This window comes from Chiloscyllium plagiosum, unplaced genomic scaffold (assembly GCF_037043375.1).
Source record: "Chiloscyllium plagiosum isolate Xiang-an unplaced genomic scaffold, Cpla_swu_hap1 HiC_scaffold_13, whole genome shotgun sequence".
Taxonomy (NCBI): Eukaryota; Metazoa; Chordata; class Chondrichthyes; order Orectolobiformes; family Hemiscylliidae; genus Chiloscyllium; species Chiloscyllium plagiosum.
In genome coordinates this window covers 38,800,555-38,817,502 of record NW_028270151.1, presented here as the reverse complement: position 1 = coordinate 38,817,502, position 16,948 = coordinate 38,800,555, and the positions used below count along the sequence as shown (strand labels likewise).

Genomic DNA, 16,948 nt, shown 5'->3' with positions numbered 1-16,948 from the left:
TCGTGCCTGACAAACCTGTTGGAATTCTTTGAAGAGGTGACAAGTAGGTTAGACCAGGGAAACCCAGTGGATGTGGTCTACCTAGACTTCCAAAAGGCCTTTGAAAAGGTGCCACAAGGGAGGCTGCTGAGCAAGGTGAGGGCCCATGGTGTTTGAGTTGAGCTACTGGTATGGATTGAGGATTGGCTGTCTGACAGAAGGCAGAGAGTTGGGATAAAAGGTTCTTTTTCGGAATGGCAGCCAGTGACAAGCGGTGTTCCACAGGGTTCAGTGTTGGGGCCGCAGCTGTTCACATTATATATTAATGATCTGGATGAAGAGACTGGGGGAATTCTAGTGAAGTTTGCCGATGATACGAAGTTAGGTGGACAGGCAGGTAGTACTGAGGAAGTGGGGAGGCTGCAGAAGCACCTAGACAGTTTGGAAGAGTGGTCTCGGAAATGGCTGATGGAATTCAATGTGAGCAAATGAGAGGTCTTGCACTTTGGAAAAAAGAATACAAGCATGGACTACTTTCTAAATGGTGAGAAAATTCATAAAGCCAAAGTACAAAGGGATCTGGGAGTGCTAGTTGAGGATTCTCTAAAGGTAAACATGCAGGTTGAGTCCGTGATTAAGAAAGTGAATGCAATGTTGTCATTTATCTCGAGGGTTGGAATCTAAAAGCACCGTTGTGCTACTGAGACTTTATAAAGCTCTGGTTAGGCCCCATTTGGAGTACTGTGTCCAGTTTTGGTCCCCACACCTCAGGAAGGACATACTGGAACTGGAGCGTGTCCAACGGAGATTCACACGGATGATCCCTGGAATGGTAGGTCTAACATATGAGGAACGGCTGAGGATCCTGGGATTGTATTCATTGGAGTTTAGAAGATTAAGGGGAGATCTAATAGAAACTTACAAGATAATACATGGCTTGGAGAAGGTGGACGCTAGGAAATTGTTTCCTTTAGGTGAGGAGACTAGGACCCGTGGACACAGCCTTAGAATTAGACGGGGTAAATTCAGAACAGAAATGCGGAGACATTTCTTCAGCCAGAGAGTGGTGGGCCTGTGGAATTCATTGCCGCAGAGTGCAGTGGAGGCTGGGACGCTAAATGTCTTCAAGGCAGAGATTGATAAATTCTTGATGTCACAAGGAATTAAGGCCTACAGAGAGAATGCGGGTAAGTGGAGTTGAAATGCCCATCAGCCATGATTGAATGGTGGAGTGGACTCAATGGGCCGAATGGCCTTACTTCCGCTCCTATGTCTTATGGTCTTATGGACACTTCTTGGGCAAGTTTGACAGTTCCAGGAACTTTATGCATTTTTAGGCACAATCTTTATCTCACCTGATCCTATATTCTCTGAAATGTATCACAGCAAAGCAATCTAAGACAGCCACCTCCGCCAAGTAACCTTAACATTAATTTTGCCAAGGAATTCTCCTTTACTGTTTTTCTTTATTTGTCAGCTGATGCAGCTTTCTTCTTTAGCCAGCTCATACTAATTCTTTCATATCTGACAGAGTAGCTGCAGTCTGGTGTATTGTTACATTTGCTGCTCCTCTCTCTCATCATTGATATTAAGTTTTGCTACCAGGCTGAATCTAAGCCAAACTGTCACTGTGCAGCTGACCATTCAAAATCCTGAAAGCTCAGTCTAGCACAGTATCAGCAAACTGTAAGCTTACTGCTTAATAATCTCATTTCCAGGAAGTTACACTGAAACATTTATCTCTGTATTAAAACCTACAAGAACAAAATTTGAGCTGCTGAGATCTATGCTATAACCACAAATCTCTCACTGATATCTTGATAATCGAATGTTCTTTCAACGTGGGTTTATTTTGTTAATGCTGCTATTTTGGAATAGTGTAGGCTGAGAAGAGTGCTTACATATTAATATTGCATGACAGCACCAAGCCACATATTCAACCACAGACATATTAAAGTATAGTGTTGGTTTTAAACTGCCTCTGAAGTTGCTTTCCAAGTTGAGCACATTCACAAGACCTCAACTCAAGGCTGGGGCATTTTGCCTCCTGTACCTGATGTGCAAGCTGTTATTCAGTTGTTTTCTACGATAGGTAAAAGGTTGCAGTGAAACCTATGCCTTACAAAGGTTGTTGTCTGGCACCAGATGAAAGTTCATCATTAAGAAGGTGCATCACAAAGAGTGTGATTTTAGGAAAACCTCTCAGTAAGTGGAAGAATGGATGACAATGGAAATAGAGGCCACAGATTTCCTATCAGTTCCTCCCAACTCAGCAAATAAGATACTTCCATTTACTTAAGAGGATCCCATTGCGATCCTGACAGCTTTTGAATTGCCTTCACTTGTGGGAATGTTTAGATAATTTTCTTGTTGAGGCCTGAGTTAAATTGCACTTCGGGTCTCAATTGACATGGACTTCTGCTAATAGCTCATGAGCAATTTAGCCAATGAACTTGTAAATAACAGATGAAATAGTGATAGCAAGATTCCATGGACAATTAGATTGTTAGGCTGAAGTTTCCATTTTAAAGACTTTTGTGTCCCATCTCAACTGGCAGTGTCACTAATAATTCATAGCAGTTAGATAAGAAAAGCCTAAATGTTTTTGTAACAATACTTTCCATTTAACATTGCAAAGTGTGAAATGTTGAAAATACATTGTGATCACAATACTATTGAATAATAAACTGTAAAATAATATATGGATTTATAAGTAAAGTTGTCCATGTGGTTTTAGGCTTGAAACTGCATTATTAAGCTTAGCCTAAACATTTGACCAAAGGAGAGTTTTTATGCTTTCCTGCACGTCTGCAATGTTTGTCCAGAAAATAAGACTAAAAAATGTCTAAGAAATGCCCAACTGAGAAACAAAACGCATGTTTTCATGCGAAGGTAAGCTGTGTACACTTAAGGATATTCCAATTTTCCTTCTCACCTCTTCCTCTTCCTCTTTCCTAGCTGATGTTCCTTCCAGTCATAACCTTGATCGTTCATCTCTTGCTAAAAAGCGATTTACATTGCAGGGTCTTTCCAATCGCAGACCTCCACAGAAAGGTAAAGCAACTAAGTGCAACTGGTGTAACTTCAGTGTCCATCCTATACCGCATGGCTCTCACCTTTCCAAACAACTATCTTATCACTCTTACATACTTTTCCATTTGTAATCTATAAGGTATATTTACTTATGTTTTATGTATAAGTTGTGCTTCCTAATTTTGTCATCTGAATTTCATTGAACTCCTGTCATCTATTTTATAAAATCTTACAATGCTTTCAAATGTTAATATTGCTGCAAGGTATCACAAACCCTAAAATGTGAACAATCATTTATTACTTTCTGCAATGTACAACAGACACCATTTCATATGTTTTCACCTCGACTCTGGTAAAATAAAACATTTCAAAGTATCTTCAGGCTGAAAGATTGACCACTAACATAGACATCTTCCCTGTCAAGTGTCAAGTTTGTAAATACATGACCGTTGATGCAACATAATCCAGTCAAAAAGTATGGCACTGGAAAAGCACAGCAGGTCAGGCAACATCCGAGGAGCAGGACAATTGACGTTTCAGGCATAAGCCCATCATTCTTGATTGGGGTTACCATTAACCAGAAACCCAACTGGACTTGACATATAAACACAGGTCTACTGTGGTGAGTAACATATCTCCTCACTCCGCAAAGCTTGCCCAACACCCGAAAGGCATACGTTAGGACCATGAGGGATTACTTCCACTTGTCTGGATAGATGCAATCCAATAACACTCAAGAAGTCTGGCACCATTCAGGATAAAGCAGCCCAGTAGATTGGCACCACATCCACAAGCATCCATTCACTCCTCCACTAATGCTCAGCAGCAAAGGTGTGAACTATCTAAAATTTGCACTGCAGAAGTTCACTAAGGCTCCTTAGACAGCACCTTTCAAATCCAGAACCAGTTTCATCTAGAAGCACAGGGCAGCATATTCATGGTAATACCATCACCCAAAAGATCCCCTCCAAACTACTCATCGCCTTGACTTGGAAATATATCTCTGTTCCTTCAGAGTCACTGGGTCAAAATTCTGAACTTCCCTCTCTAATAGCATTGTGGCTCTGCCCACTGCAAATGGACTGCAGCAGTTCAACAAGGCTGCGCTCACCACCACCTTTTCAATAGCAACTTGGGATGGGCAATAAATGCTGGCCCAGTCAATGACATCCACATCCCATGAATGAATAAAGGAAGCATGGGAAAGCAGCTGTGAAACTGATGATGAAACTCAAGTTGAATCACCATCTCCCTTTTAACCTTGAGATCCGTTGTTCTTTCAAAGTACAAAAAGTTGAGCATTGATTGTCTAAAAGTCCAACAAACTCACATATCCCCATATAAACAACTAACATCTAGAATGAACTAAAAAGGATTTTTTAAATTATTTCCTGGGATATGAGTATCACTAGCTAGGTCATTTGATTCTTTTTTTGTTCAACTCTAATTGTTTTGGAGAATTTGGTGGTGAGCTGTCTTCTTAAACCATTGCAGTCCCTGGGGTGTAAGGATTCTCAAAGTGCTGGTTGGAGGAGTGTTCCAGGATTTTGACCTAGCAACAGCACAGGAACAGTGACATATTTCTGAACCAAGTTGGTGAGTGGTTTGGAGGGGACCTTGCAGGTGGTGGTATTACAATGCATCTGCCACCTTTGTCCTTCTAGATGGAAGATATCATGGGTTTCGAAGATGCTATCGGAGGAGCCTTGGTGACTTACTGCAATGCACCTTGTAGCTAATACACACTGCTGACACGGTGTTTTGATGGAGAAAGGAGCGAATGTTGAAGATTGTAAATGGGGTCCCAATCAAGTTGGCTGCTTTGTCCTAGATGATGTCAAAGTTTTTAAGTATCATTGGAATGCACTCATCTCGGGCAATGGAGAATATTTCATCAAACTGCTGACTAGGGCATTATGGTGGCAGGGACCTGGGTTCGATTCCAGCCTTGACTGACTGTCTCTGTGGAATTTGCACGTACTCTCCATATCAGCTTGGATTTCCTCCCACAGTCCAAAGATGTGCAGGTTAGGTGAATTGGCCATGCTAAATTTCCCCGTAGTGTGGGGGTTAGCCATGTAAATGCAGAGTTCCAGGGATAGGGCAGGGTTGGCTCTGGGTGGTGAAGGCCAGGGTGAGATGTTTTTCAGAGGGTCAGTGTGGACTTGATGGACTGAATGGCTTCCTTCTGCACTGTAGGGATTCTATGATTGTATCTTATGAATGTTGGATTGGCATTAATGAGACAGGAGTTACTCGCTGCAGAATTCCTCTTGCAGTTGCAATTCTAATATGGCTGGTCCAGTTCAATTTCTGGTCAATGGTAACCCCTCAGGATGTTGATAGTGAAGGTTTCAGACAGGGTAATGTCATTAAATGCCAAGGGTCAATGGTTAGATTCTCCCTCATTAAAGATGGTCATGCCTGAAACTTAAATAAAATAATGAACTACAGATGCTGAAGATCTGAACAAAAATCAGAAATTTCTGGAGAAAAGAAGCAGGTCAGGCAGCATCTCTGGAGAAAAAGCAGAGTTAATATTTTGTGTTCAGTGACCAGATTTCTGAAGAAGGATTACTGGACTCAAAACATTAACTTTGCATTCTCTCCACCGCTGCTGCTAGATCTGTTGAATTCTCCAGGAATTTCTGTTTTCGTTATTGCTTGTCACTTGTTTAGTGCAAAGTTTCCTTGTTACTTGTCAGTCTAAACTTGGAAGTTGTCCATGTTTTGCTGCATATTGTCACAGAGTGCTTCAGCATCTCAGCAGTCGTAAATCTGATCAGTATCAGTAGACTGATAAAGCAGTAATTGACTTGGTTAGATTTGCCCTCCTGTTTGTCCGCAGGACATACATAGGCAACTTTCTACTTGGCTGGATAGATGGTAGTATTGTAACTATACTGGAACAGCTTGGCTCGGCATAGTTGATTCTGAAGCTTCTGTAGATACTGACTGTCTTCTGTTGCCAAATGCTGTTAGCACCTTTGCAGTGTCCTGTGCCATCATTTCTTGATATGATGTGGAATTAATCAATTTGGTTGAAAACTGAAATCAGTCATGCGGGGTAACTCATGAAAAGACCAGATTGGGACATCCATGGTATACTTGCCTGAATATGTTTTGCAAATACTTCAGCTTTGTCTTTTGTACTGATATGCTAGACTACTATGTCATTGTGGATGGGGATATTTAAAGAGTCTTCACCTCCTGTCAGTTGTTGAATTGTCCACTGCTATTCATAACTAATTGTGGCAGGACTGCAGAGCTTAAATCTGAGCTGTTGTTTTTAGGATCATGTGGCTTTGTCTATTGCATACTGTTTCCACTATTTGACATGCAAGCAGTCCTGTGTTGAAGCTTTACTGACACTTCATTTTCAGCCTGACATCAGTAATAGGGAAAATGTTAGAGTCTATTATAAAATATTTAATGACAGAGAATTTGTAAAATAGAGACAAGATTGGATGGAGTCAGCATGGATTAGGAAAGGGAAGTCATGGCCAACAACTGGAATTCTTTAAGGATGTAACTAGAAGAGTTGATAAGGGGGAACCGGGGATGTGGTTTACTTGGACTTTCAAAAGGTTCTTGATAAGATCCCACCTAAGAGATTAGCGTGTAAACTTAAAGCGCATTGGGTTGCGGAGTGGTATACTCTCATGGATAGAGAACTGCCTGGTAGACAGGAAACGAAGAGTAGGAGTAAATGTTTTTTTCTGAGTGAGAGCCAGTGACCAATGGGGTGCTGCAGGGATCAATGTTTGTTCCTAACCTTCCCTCTAAGTTGCCCTTTTGTGCATGTGTAGCGGCTTCAAGGTTCCACACATGGTGATCACCAATCCTGGCATTGACTTCCAATTACAGAAGTCAATGCCATGCACAAGAAAATACAAAGGGTTGCACAGTCGGCAAGAAAATTAGAGGGACCGCTGCTTAGTCCGCAGCTATTCACATTATACATTAATGATTTAGATGATGGAATTAAATGTAATATCTCCAAGTTTAGAAGGGTGAACTGTGTGGAGGATATAGATATGCTTCATTGTGATTTGAACAAATTGAGTGAATGTGCAAATGCATGACAGATGACATATAATATGAATAAATGTGAGGCTATCCACTTTGGAAGCGAAAACAGGATGGCAGGTTATTATCTGAATGGAAATAGATTGGAACAGATGAGATGCAATAAGACTTGGGTGTCCTTGTACAGCAGTCACTGAAAGTAAGCATGCAGATGCAGCAAATGGTGAAGAAGGCAAAAGCTGGCTTGTCTTGCTGCATTGTACAGAGCCTTGGTAAAACAACACCTGTAGTACTGTATGCAGGTTTGGTCTCCTTATCTGAGGAGTGATGCTCTGGCTTTGAGAGAGGGCAATGAAAGTTTACAAGACTGCTTCCTGGGATGGCAAGACTGATATATGAAGAAAGGTTGTATCGGTTACATCTGTATTCATATATGCGTCTATATTGAGTTTATAAAAATGAAGGGGAATCTCATTGAAACCTACAAAATTCTAACAGGACTAGATAGAGTTCACACAGCAAGGCTGTTCCCAATGACTAGGGATTCCTGAAACCAGAGTTTACAGTCTAAAGATATGGGGGTAGGCCATTTCTGACTGAGATGAGAAGAAAGTTCTTCTCCCCGAGAGTGGTGAGCCTGTGCAATTCTCTGCCACCAAAAGTAGTTGAGGTGAAAATATTGAATAATTTCAAGAGTTCTTAGCTCTGGAGGGATCAAAAGATATGGGACAAATTATGGAACAGACTACCGAGTTGGATGATCAGTCATGATCATATTGAATCACGGAGCAGGTTCAAATGGCCTACTCCTGTTCCTATTTTTCTATATTTTATTCTTATTACATGTTCAGATGATCTAATTTCTTGTTTTCCCCTCAATCTATGTGAGAAGTGCATGACTATGCAAAGTAGGCAGTCATATAGCATGGCACAATTTGGAAGGGTTGTTAAAAACTGAATGATCTATTCATGAAATTATGTAAGTAAACAAGTAGGCTTCAACAGTGAGATTAAAAAGTCCAGATCTGTATCTCCATTTACTGACAGATGTAGATTTCTTTGTATTTACATTGCCTTCCTCAAAATTTCATGCTACATTCTATTTATAAATTTCATAATCAGTTCATAAGTATTTACATTAGCATATATATTCAAAATCTGTGAACCAATAGTTTCAAAGAACATAATTGAATCTAGTCCACTCTATTCTAATGATTATTGATTGTATAAATTGTGCATCAAATCATCCAGTAAGTGTTTCAGGAACAAAATATGGCATGATATAAGTCATTTTACATGTTATAATTTGCATGTCTTCTGGTACAATTGTAGAAAGTGTAATACAATGAGAGTATATAATCAGTATCACAATATTTTTCTTCACATAAAATAACTTCTGCAATTATGAATACAGAATGTTTATTCCCAACTATGCGCAAAGCTTATTTTTGAAAGCTATGGGCTGGTGGTGGAGTAAAAGCCATGGGCACCCGTATGGGCCCCAGCTATGCCTGTCTCTTTGTTGGCTACGTAGAACAGTCGATCTTCCGTAATTACCCCGGCACCACTCCCCACCTCTTCCTCCGCTACATTGATGACTGCATTGGCGCCACCTCGTGCTCCCGCGAGGAGGTTGAGCAATTCATCAACTTCACCAACACATTCCACCCTGACCTTAAATTTACCTGGACCATCTCTGACACCTCCCTCCCCTTTCTGGACCTCTCCATCTCCATCAGTGACGACCGACTTGACACTGACATCTTCTACAAACCCACCGACTCCCACAGCTACCTGGATTACACCTCTTCCCACCCTACCTCTTGCAAAAATGCCATCCCATATTCCCAATTCCTCCGCCTCCGCCGTATCTGCTCCCAGGAGGAGCGGTTCCACCATAGAACACACCAGATGGCCTCCTTCTTTAGAGACCGCAATTTCCCTTCCCACGTGGTTAAAGATGCCCTCCAACGCATCTCATCCACATCCCGCACCTCCGCCCTCAGACCCAACCCCTCCAACCGCAACAAGGACAGAACGCCCCTGGTGCTCACCTTCCACCCTACCAACCTTCGCATAAACCAAATCATCCGCCGACATTTCCGCCACCTCCAAACAGACCCCACCACCAGGGATATATTTCCCTCCCCACCCCTCTCCGCCTTCCGCAAAGACCGTTCCCTCCGTGACTACCTGGTCAGGTCCACGCCCCCCTACGACCCACCCTCCCATCCTGGCACTTTCCCCTGCCACCGCAGGAACTGTAAAACCTGCGCCCACACCTCCTCCCTCACCTCCATCCAAGGCCCCAAAGGAGCTTTCCACATCCATCAAAGTTTTACCTGCACATCCACTAATATCATCTATTGTATCCGTTGCTCCCGATGCGGTCTCCTCTACATTGGGGAGACTGGACGCCTCCTAGCAGAGCGCTTTAGGGAACATCTCCAAGACACCCGCACCAATCAACCACATCGCCCAGTGGCTCAACATTTCAACTCCCCCTCCCACTCTGCCGAGGATATGGAGGTGCTGGGCCTCCTCCACCGCCGCTCCCTCACCACCAGACGCCTGGAGGAAGAACGCCTCATCTTCCGCCTCGGAACACTTCAACCCCAGGGCATCAATGTGGATTTTAACAGTTTCCTCATTTCCCCTTCCCCCACCTCATCCTAGCTTCTAACCTCCAGAAACTCGATCCCCTGACCTGTCCGGACTTGTCCGACCTGCCCAGCTCCTTTTCCACCTATCCACTCCACCCTCTCCTTCCTGACCTATCACCTTCATCTCCTTCCCCACTGACCTATTGTACTCTATGCCACTCTCTCCCACCCCCACCCTCCTCTAGCTTATCTCTCCATGCTTCAGGCTCTCTGCCTTTATTCCTGATGAAGGGCTTTTGCCCGAAACGTCGATTTTGCCTGTCCTCGGATGCTGCCTGAATTGCTGTGCTCTTCCAGCACCACTGATCCAGATGGTGGTGGAGTAAGACTAGTGACTCACCTGTGACACCTAACACTCATGCACTGGCTCCAGTATAACTTCTGCCTGTTACATAGTCTTATGAAGCTGCCTAATAAATAATTGTTGCACAGCCCATTTAACAACCCAATTATCTTATTCACCTTGTTAGTGCACCTATTAAAGCACTGCAAATTCACTTTAAAACTGACATCTTCTTTGAAAAGAGCAAAATACTGTGGAGGTTGGAACTCTGAAATACAACAAACAAAAATCAAAAAAGACAGAGAGAAACACAGAGTTAACATTTCAGGGTGATGACCTGTGTACACTGTTCTTAATGTTGTAATGAGTGGGTGGAATCTTGTTTTATTGAAACAAAGAGTGAAGGTGGGCTTAGAAGTTGGAGGTGTTTCTGTTTGAGAGTATAATGTTTGTAATGAGGTCAGCCAGATGGACCTCATAGAATATGAGTTCCCTGATTAGGGTTGTTAATCTGGTCCAATCAGGGAGCCCTGGCTGATAGATTTCAACAGGAGTGTCAGAGGTTCTGCTCACTCTGAGAGCTGGCTCTGAGGGAGCTAGCTGAGTGTCAACAACTTTCCACATCTAAATAAAGGGTGATTCGGTATCAGGATACCAGCCTCTGTGGAGTTATTTCATTGGTGATGAGAGAAAAGCCAGCTCCTGAAGAAATTTGCTAGCAACACTTGTCTTTGATTTGGGTAAGCATTTCTGGCTTCATGCCATTAATTGGAGACGCGACGTTTTCAATTCTGCTGTTGAAGACTGAGTCCAGTATGTGGAAAGAATGTGTTTTTTTTCCATCAAATGAAAAATAACAAGTAATTCTCCAGCTTGTGAATCTGCAGTTTTTTTAATGATTATTAGGAGCCTAACTTTCCCTGAGACACCAATTACTAAAACACTTCTGAATTTAGTTCAGGAATATTATGACTCAAGCGTCCTCAAAATCTGAGATGCTATTAATTTTACTCAGCAATTCAAGAACCAGGGGAATCAGTATCAGGATTTTTGACAAGGTTAAGGTGACTGACAGAGGCATGTGACTTTGGTTTAACCCTTAATGAGATGCTGAGAGACCATTGGTATGTGAGATTAATGATGTAACCATGCAACAGGGTCTACTAACTGAAGTCCAAATGGATTTCAAACAGGCATTACAATGAGCTTTATCATTGGAAAATGAGGCAAGTGGAGCTTGTGAGTTCCAGGGTATTCCGATGGAAGTGGACCCCCTTGCCAGTCTGATTGAGCTTGAGGAGCACTACTTGTGGGTGGCATAGTGACTCAGTGGTTAGCACTGCTGCCTCACAGTGCCGGGGACCCGGGTTCAATTCCAGCCTCAGTCTGTGTGGACGTTGCACATTGTCCCCGTGTCTGTATGGGATTCCTTCAGGTGTTCTGGTTTGGGCGGCACGGTGGCACAGTGGTTAGCACTGCTGCCTCATAGCGCCAGAGACCTGGGTTCAATTCCCGCCTCAGGCGACTGACTGTGTGGAGTTTGCACATTCTCCCCATGTCTGCGTGGGTTTCCTCCGGGTGCTCCGGTTTCCTCCCACAGTCCAAAGATGTGCAGGTCAGGTGAATTGGCCATGCTAAATTGCCAGTAGTGTTAGGTAAGGGGTAGATGTAGGGGTATGGGTGGGTTGCGCTTCGGCGGGTCAGTGTGGACTTGTTGGGCCGAAGGGCCTGTTTCCACACTGTAAGTAATCTAATCTAATCTACTTGAGTGAGAGTAAATGCATAGCCTCACTCAGAAGATATCCTGAACAGAGGGACTGTAGGTCAGCCTACAGCAATACCACAGAACGAAGCCAAGCCTCAGCCAAAGTTAACATTTTCTTCATAATCTGGATCAGCAAGCCATGGTAGTTGCTGCCAGTATGTGGAGAGAGTGAGGACTGCAGATGCTGGAGATCAGAGCTGAAAATGTGTTGCTGGAAAAGCGCAGCAGGTCAGGCAGCATCCAGGGAACAGGAGAATCGACGTTTCGGGCATAAGCCTGAAGAAGGGCTTATGCCCGAAACGTCGATTCTCCTGTTCCTGGATGCTGCCTGACCTGCTGCGCTTTTCCAGCAACACATTTTCAGCTGCCAGTATGTGGACTTAAAACAGAAAAGGATTCCCACTAGACCTCAATTGAGTAAGACAACTGTTAGGCCTGTATCCAGGAGAGTGCGCACCATGTAAGGTCCACCAATATCTGGTCTGGAGCAGTTCAATTGCTTAGCAACATTCAAATCAGAACCAATCAAAATAAACATATAGTTAAATGGTTACCCAGTTCTAATGGAGGTTGATACTGGTGCAGCCGCTTCAGTGATCACAGAACCAGTCTTTAACAAATTTCATTCTGGATTCCAACCCTTAAGTTTGCACAAGACTCAACTAGACTGAGAACCTATAATGGAGAGCCTTTACAATTAACGGTACAAGTTCGGCTCTGGGCTCTTATGGGAAGCAGTTGGTGCAGATACCACTGATTGCAGTAAAAGGCTCGGGTCCAAGCTTGATGATACAAAATTGGTTGATAAAGATTCACCTAGATTGGCTCAATCTTTTTCATTTCGAAAATGGCTGCCTAAGTGAAGTTCTAATTAAATATCTGAAAGTTTTCAGGAAGGTCTAGACACTATCGAAGGAGCCAAGGCCACTTTGTATGTTGACCAGGAAGTAATTTTATGATTCTGCAAGGCCTTACCAGTTCTATTTGCCTTATGTGCAGAATTAGAGGCAGAAATCATAAGACTGGAAAGCGAAGGAATCATCAAATCAGTCCAGTTTGCGGTCTGGGCAATATCAGTCATACCGGTTGTAACCGATGGATCGGTTCACCTTTATAGGGATTTTAATCAAATGGCAAACTGCTTTTCACTGCTGGATAAATACCTAATACCTTGCATACTGGATTTATATGCAAAGTTGGCAGGGAGGCAGTTCTTCATGCAATTGGACATTAGCCATGCATACTTGCAATTGCAGTTATATGAGGATTCCCTGAAGTAAACTCTGTCTTGTTTAGCAGAGTGTTGGATCTGGTATTGGAATTCCTGAGGCTATTTCACCACCAACCCCCCCTCCCCACCCAGGTCCAGGAAGATCAGATTTAATTTGGTGGGGAGTCCTGATGAAAGGTTCTGACCTAAAAGGTCAATTCCCCTGCTGCTCTGATGCTGCTTGACCTGCTGTGCTTTTCCCAGCTCCACACTTTATCGACTCTGACTTTCCAGCAACTGCAGTACTCACTATCTTCATTCTTCTCCCCATTAGCAACTCTGGTGGTGTTATCCTGTAGTTGTGTGAAGGTGGTCCTATAATCAAATAGGAATCAGAACAGTTTGGTATCGAGTGAGGCTGTAAGCTGTTACTTTGAGCCTGTCTTCAAAGTTTCAACTGCTCTTTCTGCCAGACAATTGGATGATGGATGGTACGGAGTTGTTCTTATATGACAAATACCATTTGACTTAGGAACTACTCAAATTCTCTGCTTGTTATCTGTGGCCAACATTTCCAGGAGTCAGTGTGTTGCAAAAGATGTACGTGGTTTTCACATTGTGTACCTGCTTATTGAGTGCCATTGCACCTACCCAAAATTTATACATCGCTGGGCCTGATCTTGCATCGACTATGCCTCTTACCCATGGAGGGCCATTCCCAGGATTTCTACATCAAACTTCATCCCCTGAAGTAAACTGTCCGTCTTGCTCAGCAGAGTGTTGTGACAGACATGGTGTTCCTTAGGCCGTTTCAGAGAGTTTTGCGCAATTACATCTTTCTCAAACCATGCATGAGTAAAACACTAAATTTTAATTGCAGGCATCAGGAAGTTCTTCCACCCTCCACAATTTTCCAGCTGCCATATATAAAATGCACCTGGACAGCAACATTTGTTCTCTGAATCTTGAGAACATGAATTAACTTCTAATCGTGTCCCCACACCACCTTTGCACATATCACAGACCAAGCAAAAATCTGTACCAGGTTTTAGTAATCCATTCTTAGAGACTCTTCTAAAGGTTTTGCAGAAGGGTAAGGACCTTTTTGTTTCCCCTAAGGATGGCAACAACAGTTCATCCTGACTGGTGCAGGCATACTTGATAGAGGTGGCTGCAGACAACCTGGCTCCAGCGCTGCACGAGGGTGAATGGTTTGCAGCTCTGTACCAGGATATTTACCATTTAATGCTTCATGCCTCTGAGTGTGAGTTAGCATTTCAAGGTTATCTCTGCAGAGGACTGTCACAATTAAGATTGAATGTCAAGTATTTCCTGAGATGCCTTGTGCAATCATTGCATTGTCACTTCATTGCAGTTATTAGAATTAGTTGCACCACAGTGGCACTGGTTCTCACACTTGTGCCAAGGTTCAAACTTGAAACATGAAAGGAACTACAACACGCAGCAGCTCACACAGCAGCAGCTCAGTAACCTTTCATTATAACAATCAGAATGTACGCATCTGATCTCAAGTAGTCCCCACCACATTCTAGTGAGCCAGCACTCATGACTAATATGATTGTTAAGTGGAGCACTGTATGCTTATGCATAAAATTGGAGGGCTCTTTTTAAACATGCATTCACTTTCAAGGAGCTGAAACAAAACACTAATTCTAGGTTGGATGTACAAGTGTGGGATATAGGTAAATTAATGTTTCTTCTGCAGTTCTGCAATTATAATTTCTGATACAAAGTAAATGAACTCACATCAGTGTGTGGTTGTTTCGGTCGGGAGCTGAGTCAACAAGAATGGAAACTATGTGGAGGAAATATATGATTGTTTTTGTATTAGCTAAAGTTGTATGTCAGCATGAAACGTGATTGCAAAACAATGGTAGATACTTTGGGCAAATAGATAAGATGTTGTGAGGGGATGAAGTTAGGCCAGATACATAGGAATGAACATCTGTTTCCCACTTTTACAGAGACACAGGAACAAACCCTGATTAAAGAGGTCATAGGGATCAGAGTGACTTCAGGAGAAGCCCAGATGGAAAGATTAGGTCCTGATGAAGAAAGAATATGCCTAACAACGACCTGCAGTGGGATGAGGTCAAACGGCCTTGTGAGGCCAGAAATAAGCATTTTGTCACAGACAAGGCTGGATAAGACAAGAGATAAGCAGGAGTGGTGGGACCAGTCTTAGGGAAGTGGAGGATGTAAACAGGGGGAGAAACAATGAAATAAGAAAAAAATATGTAGGAACCAAATTATATAAATATCGAGTATTTGTTGAATTTGGTGTGTGTATGTCCTCTGCCTTGCCTGGCACTGGACATCACACCCACCTGCAAGTGTCAAAATAAAGGACACTACTGATTCAGATTTTGTCTCGGACTGCAATTATTGAAGTGTGTGAGCTTTGTTTCTCACACAAGTAACTACAATACCATCCACTATCATTAAGTCAATAGGAATAACTATTGATTCCTAATAAGATCAGTGGAAAGAAATCACTGTTCTGTATCAGCCATACTGGTTACTTACTAATAACATGGACTTTCACCAACTATTAAGATGCCAGCATCCAAAATGTAATCCCATTAAATTTTGGTAATAAAAACTAATATATGATTGGCCACGTAATCATCATCTTACAGAATTCATTATAAAAAAAATTACAATATTGCATCCAAAATGCCTGTCAAAACTATCATCCTGTTTCAGACACTTGTTGCAACTGTGTTGCGGGTCTACCTGTGCATGTACAGATAAAACATGGAGGCCATTTTTTAGTGGTGGCACCCTATCTGCGGTATTGCCAACACATCCTCTCTTCTGGTTAGTGCAGCCCTGCAGAGTCTAGCAGCTACAGGAGGAAGAAATATCCAAGGTTCCTGACACTCAAAGGAATGCTGGTGAATAGGTCTCTGCTGAGCCCAGTCTGAATGATGACCACTGAACTCAGCCATCAATGATCTGACAGAGAGGCATGGTCAAGCATTGGAACATCATATACTGACTGGAGCAGAGGTGGTCACCTAGGTAATGTTTGATATGGTGGCTGTGCCATGTGAGCACATGGCTGCTTCCATGGAATGGAGCCAAGTCCATCAGAACAGACAGTATCTGCTGGTTATGCACATGAACTCTAACTCCGCTGCTCGATCCATGGATGTATTCATTCACTTAGACAAGAGGTAGCTGAGTGAACTTAAACCTCCTTCCAGAGCCCCATGCCCTCAAGGGGTGAAGGAGGTGCTACTGTGCAAAGAGAGAGAGGAGGAATGATGGACAGGCATCTATGAATTGTTATCTCCGGACATTCCAGAGGTACCCGGGCAAGACCACTTCCTTCTGCCAGGAATGCAAATTCCTCACTGATATCAGGCTGAAGAATTTGCACAGAATCTGGTAGAAGACCCTCAACTGGTCAGAGCCCTCCTGGACCCAGGTCACAATAGGAGACCCATCAAAGTCATCTGAGGCAAGCTGGAAAAGCTGTCAGCAGGCTTTCTCAAATTGAATTGTGTCTATCACAATGTTAGAGTATAGTAGTAGGAAGGGAACAATTAAAGCACCATGTTCTCTTTAGATGCACAAATGTCAGTTTCCTGTGCAACTATACACTTGACTTAAATATAGCACTTTTTATGATAGCCTGCTTCAATCTGTTAAGGCTTTAGAATAATTATGCTTTCCTTGTAAACAAACTCGAGGAATGCTGACCAACATATACACTCACACGCACATAATGAGGAACAATGTAAAGAATGCTAAGTCTATCACTCTTGCCTTTTGGTATGAACATGCCCTCTGGGGGGGAGGGGGGTGCTGCTTAAGCTACATGATTAGGCTTTCAAGCATCTGCAGGTAGCTGCAATGCCTTTGGTATACCTTCTGTTGATACACTGCTTGATAGGGCTAAAGAGTCAGGTTCCCCTCTTCAGTCACTACTTGTTACTCCATAGCTACAGTCCTGATAC

At 42.9% G+C, this 16,948-nt stretch overlaps 1 protein-coding gene across 8 annotated transcripts in view; it reads left to right on the top strand.

The window, feature by feature from the left end:
* The window catches only part of LOC122555988 (guanine nucleotide exchange factor DBS), a 404,319-nt gene that overhangs the window by 341,284 nt on the left and 46,087 nt on the right, over window positions 1–16,948 (top strand). For 5 of the 8 annotated variants that reach the window (XM_043702332.2, XM_087993537.1, XM_043702330.2 and 2 more), the window contains one exon: window positions 2,938–3,033. The exons of the other annotated variants lie outside the window; for them this stretch is intronic. In XM_043702332.2, the coding sequence (XP_043558267.1) occupies window positions 2,938–3,033 (96 nt within the window). The remainder of the gene's footprint in view (window positions 1–2,937; window positions 3,034–16,948) is intronic. 8 annotated transcript variants of the gene reach the window in all.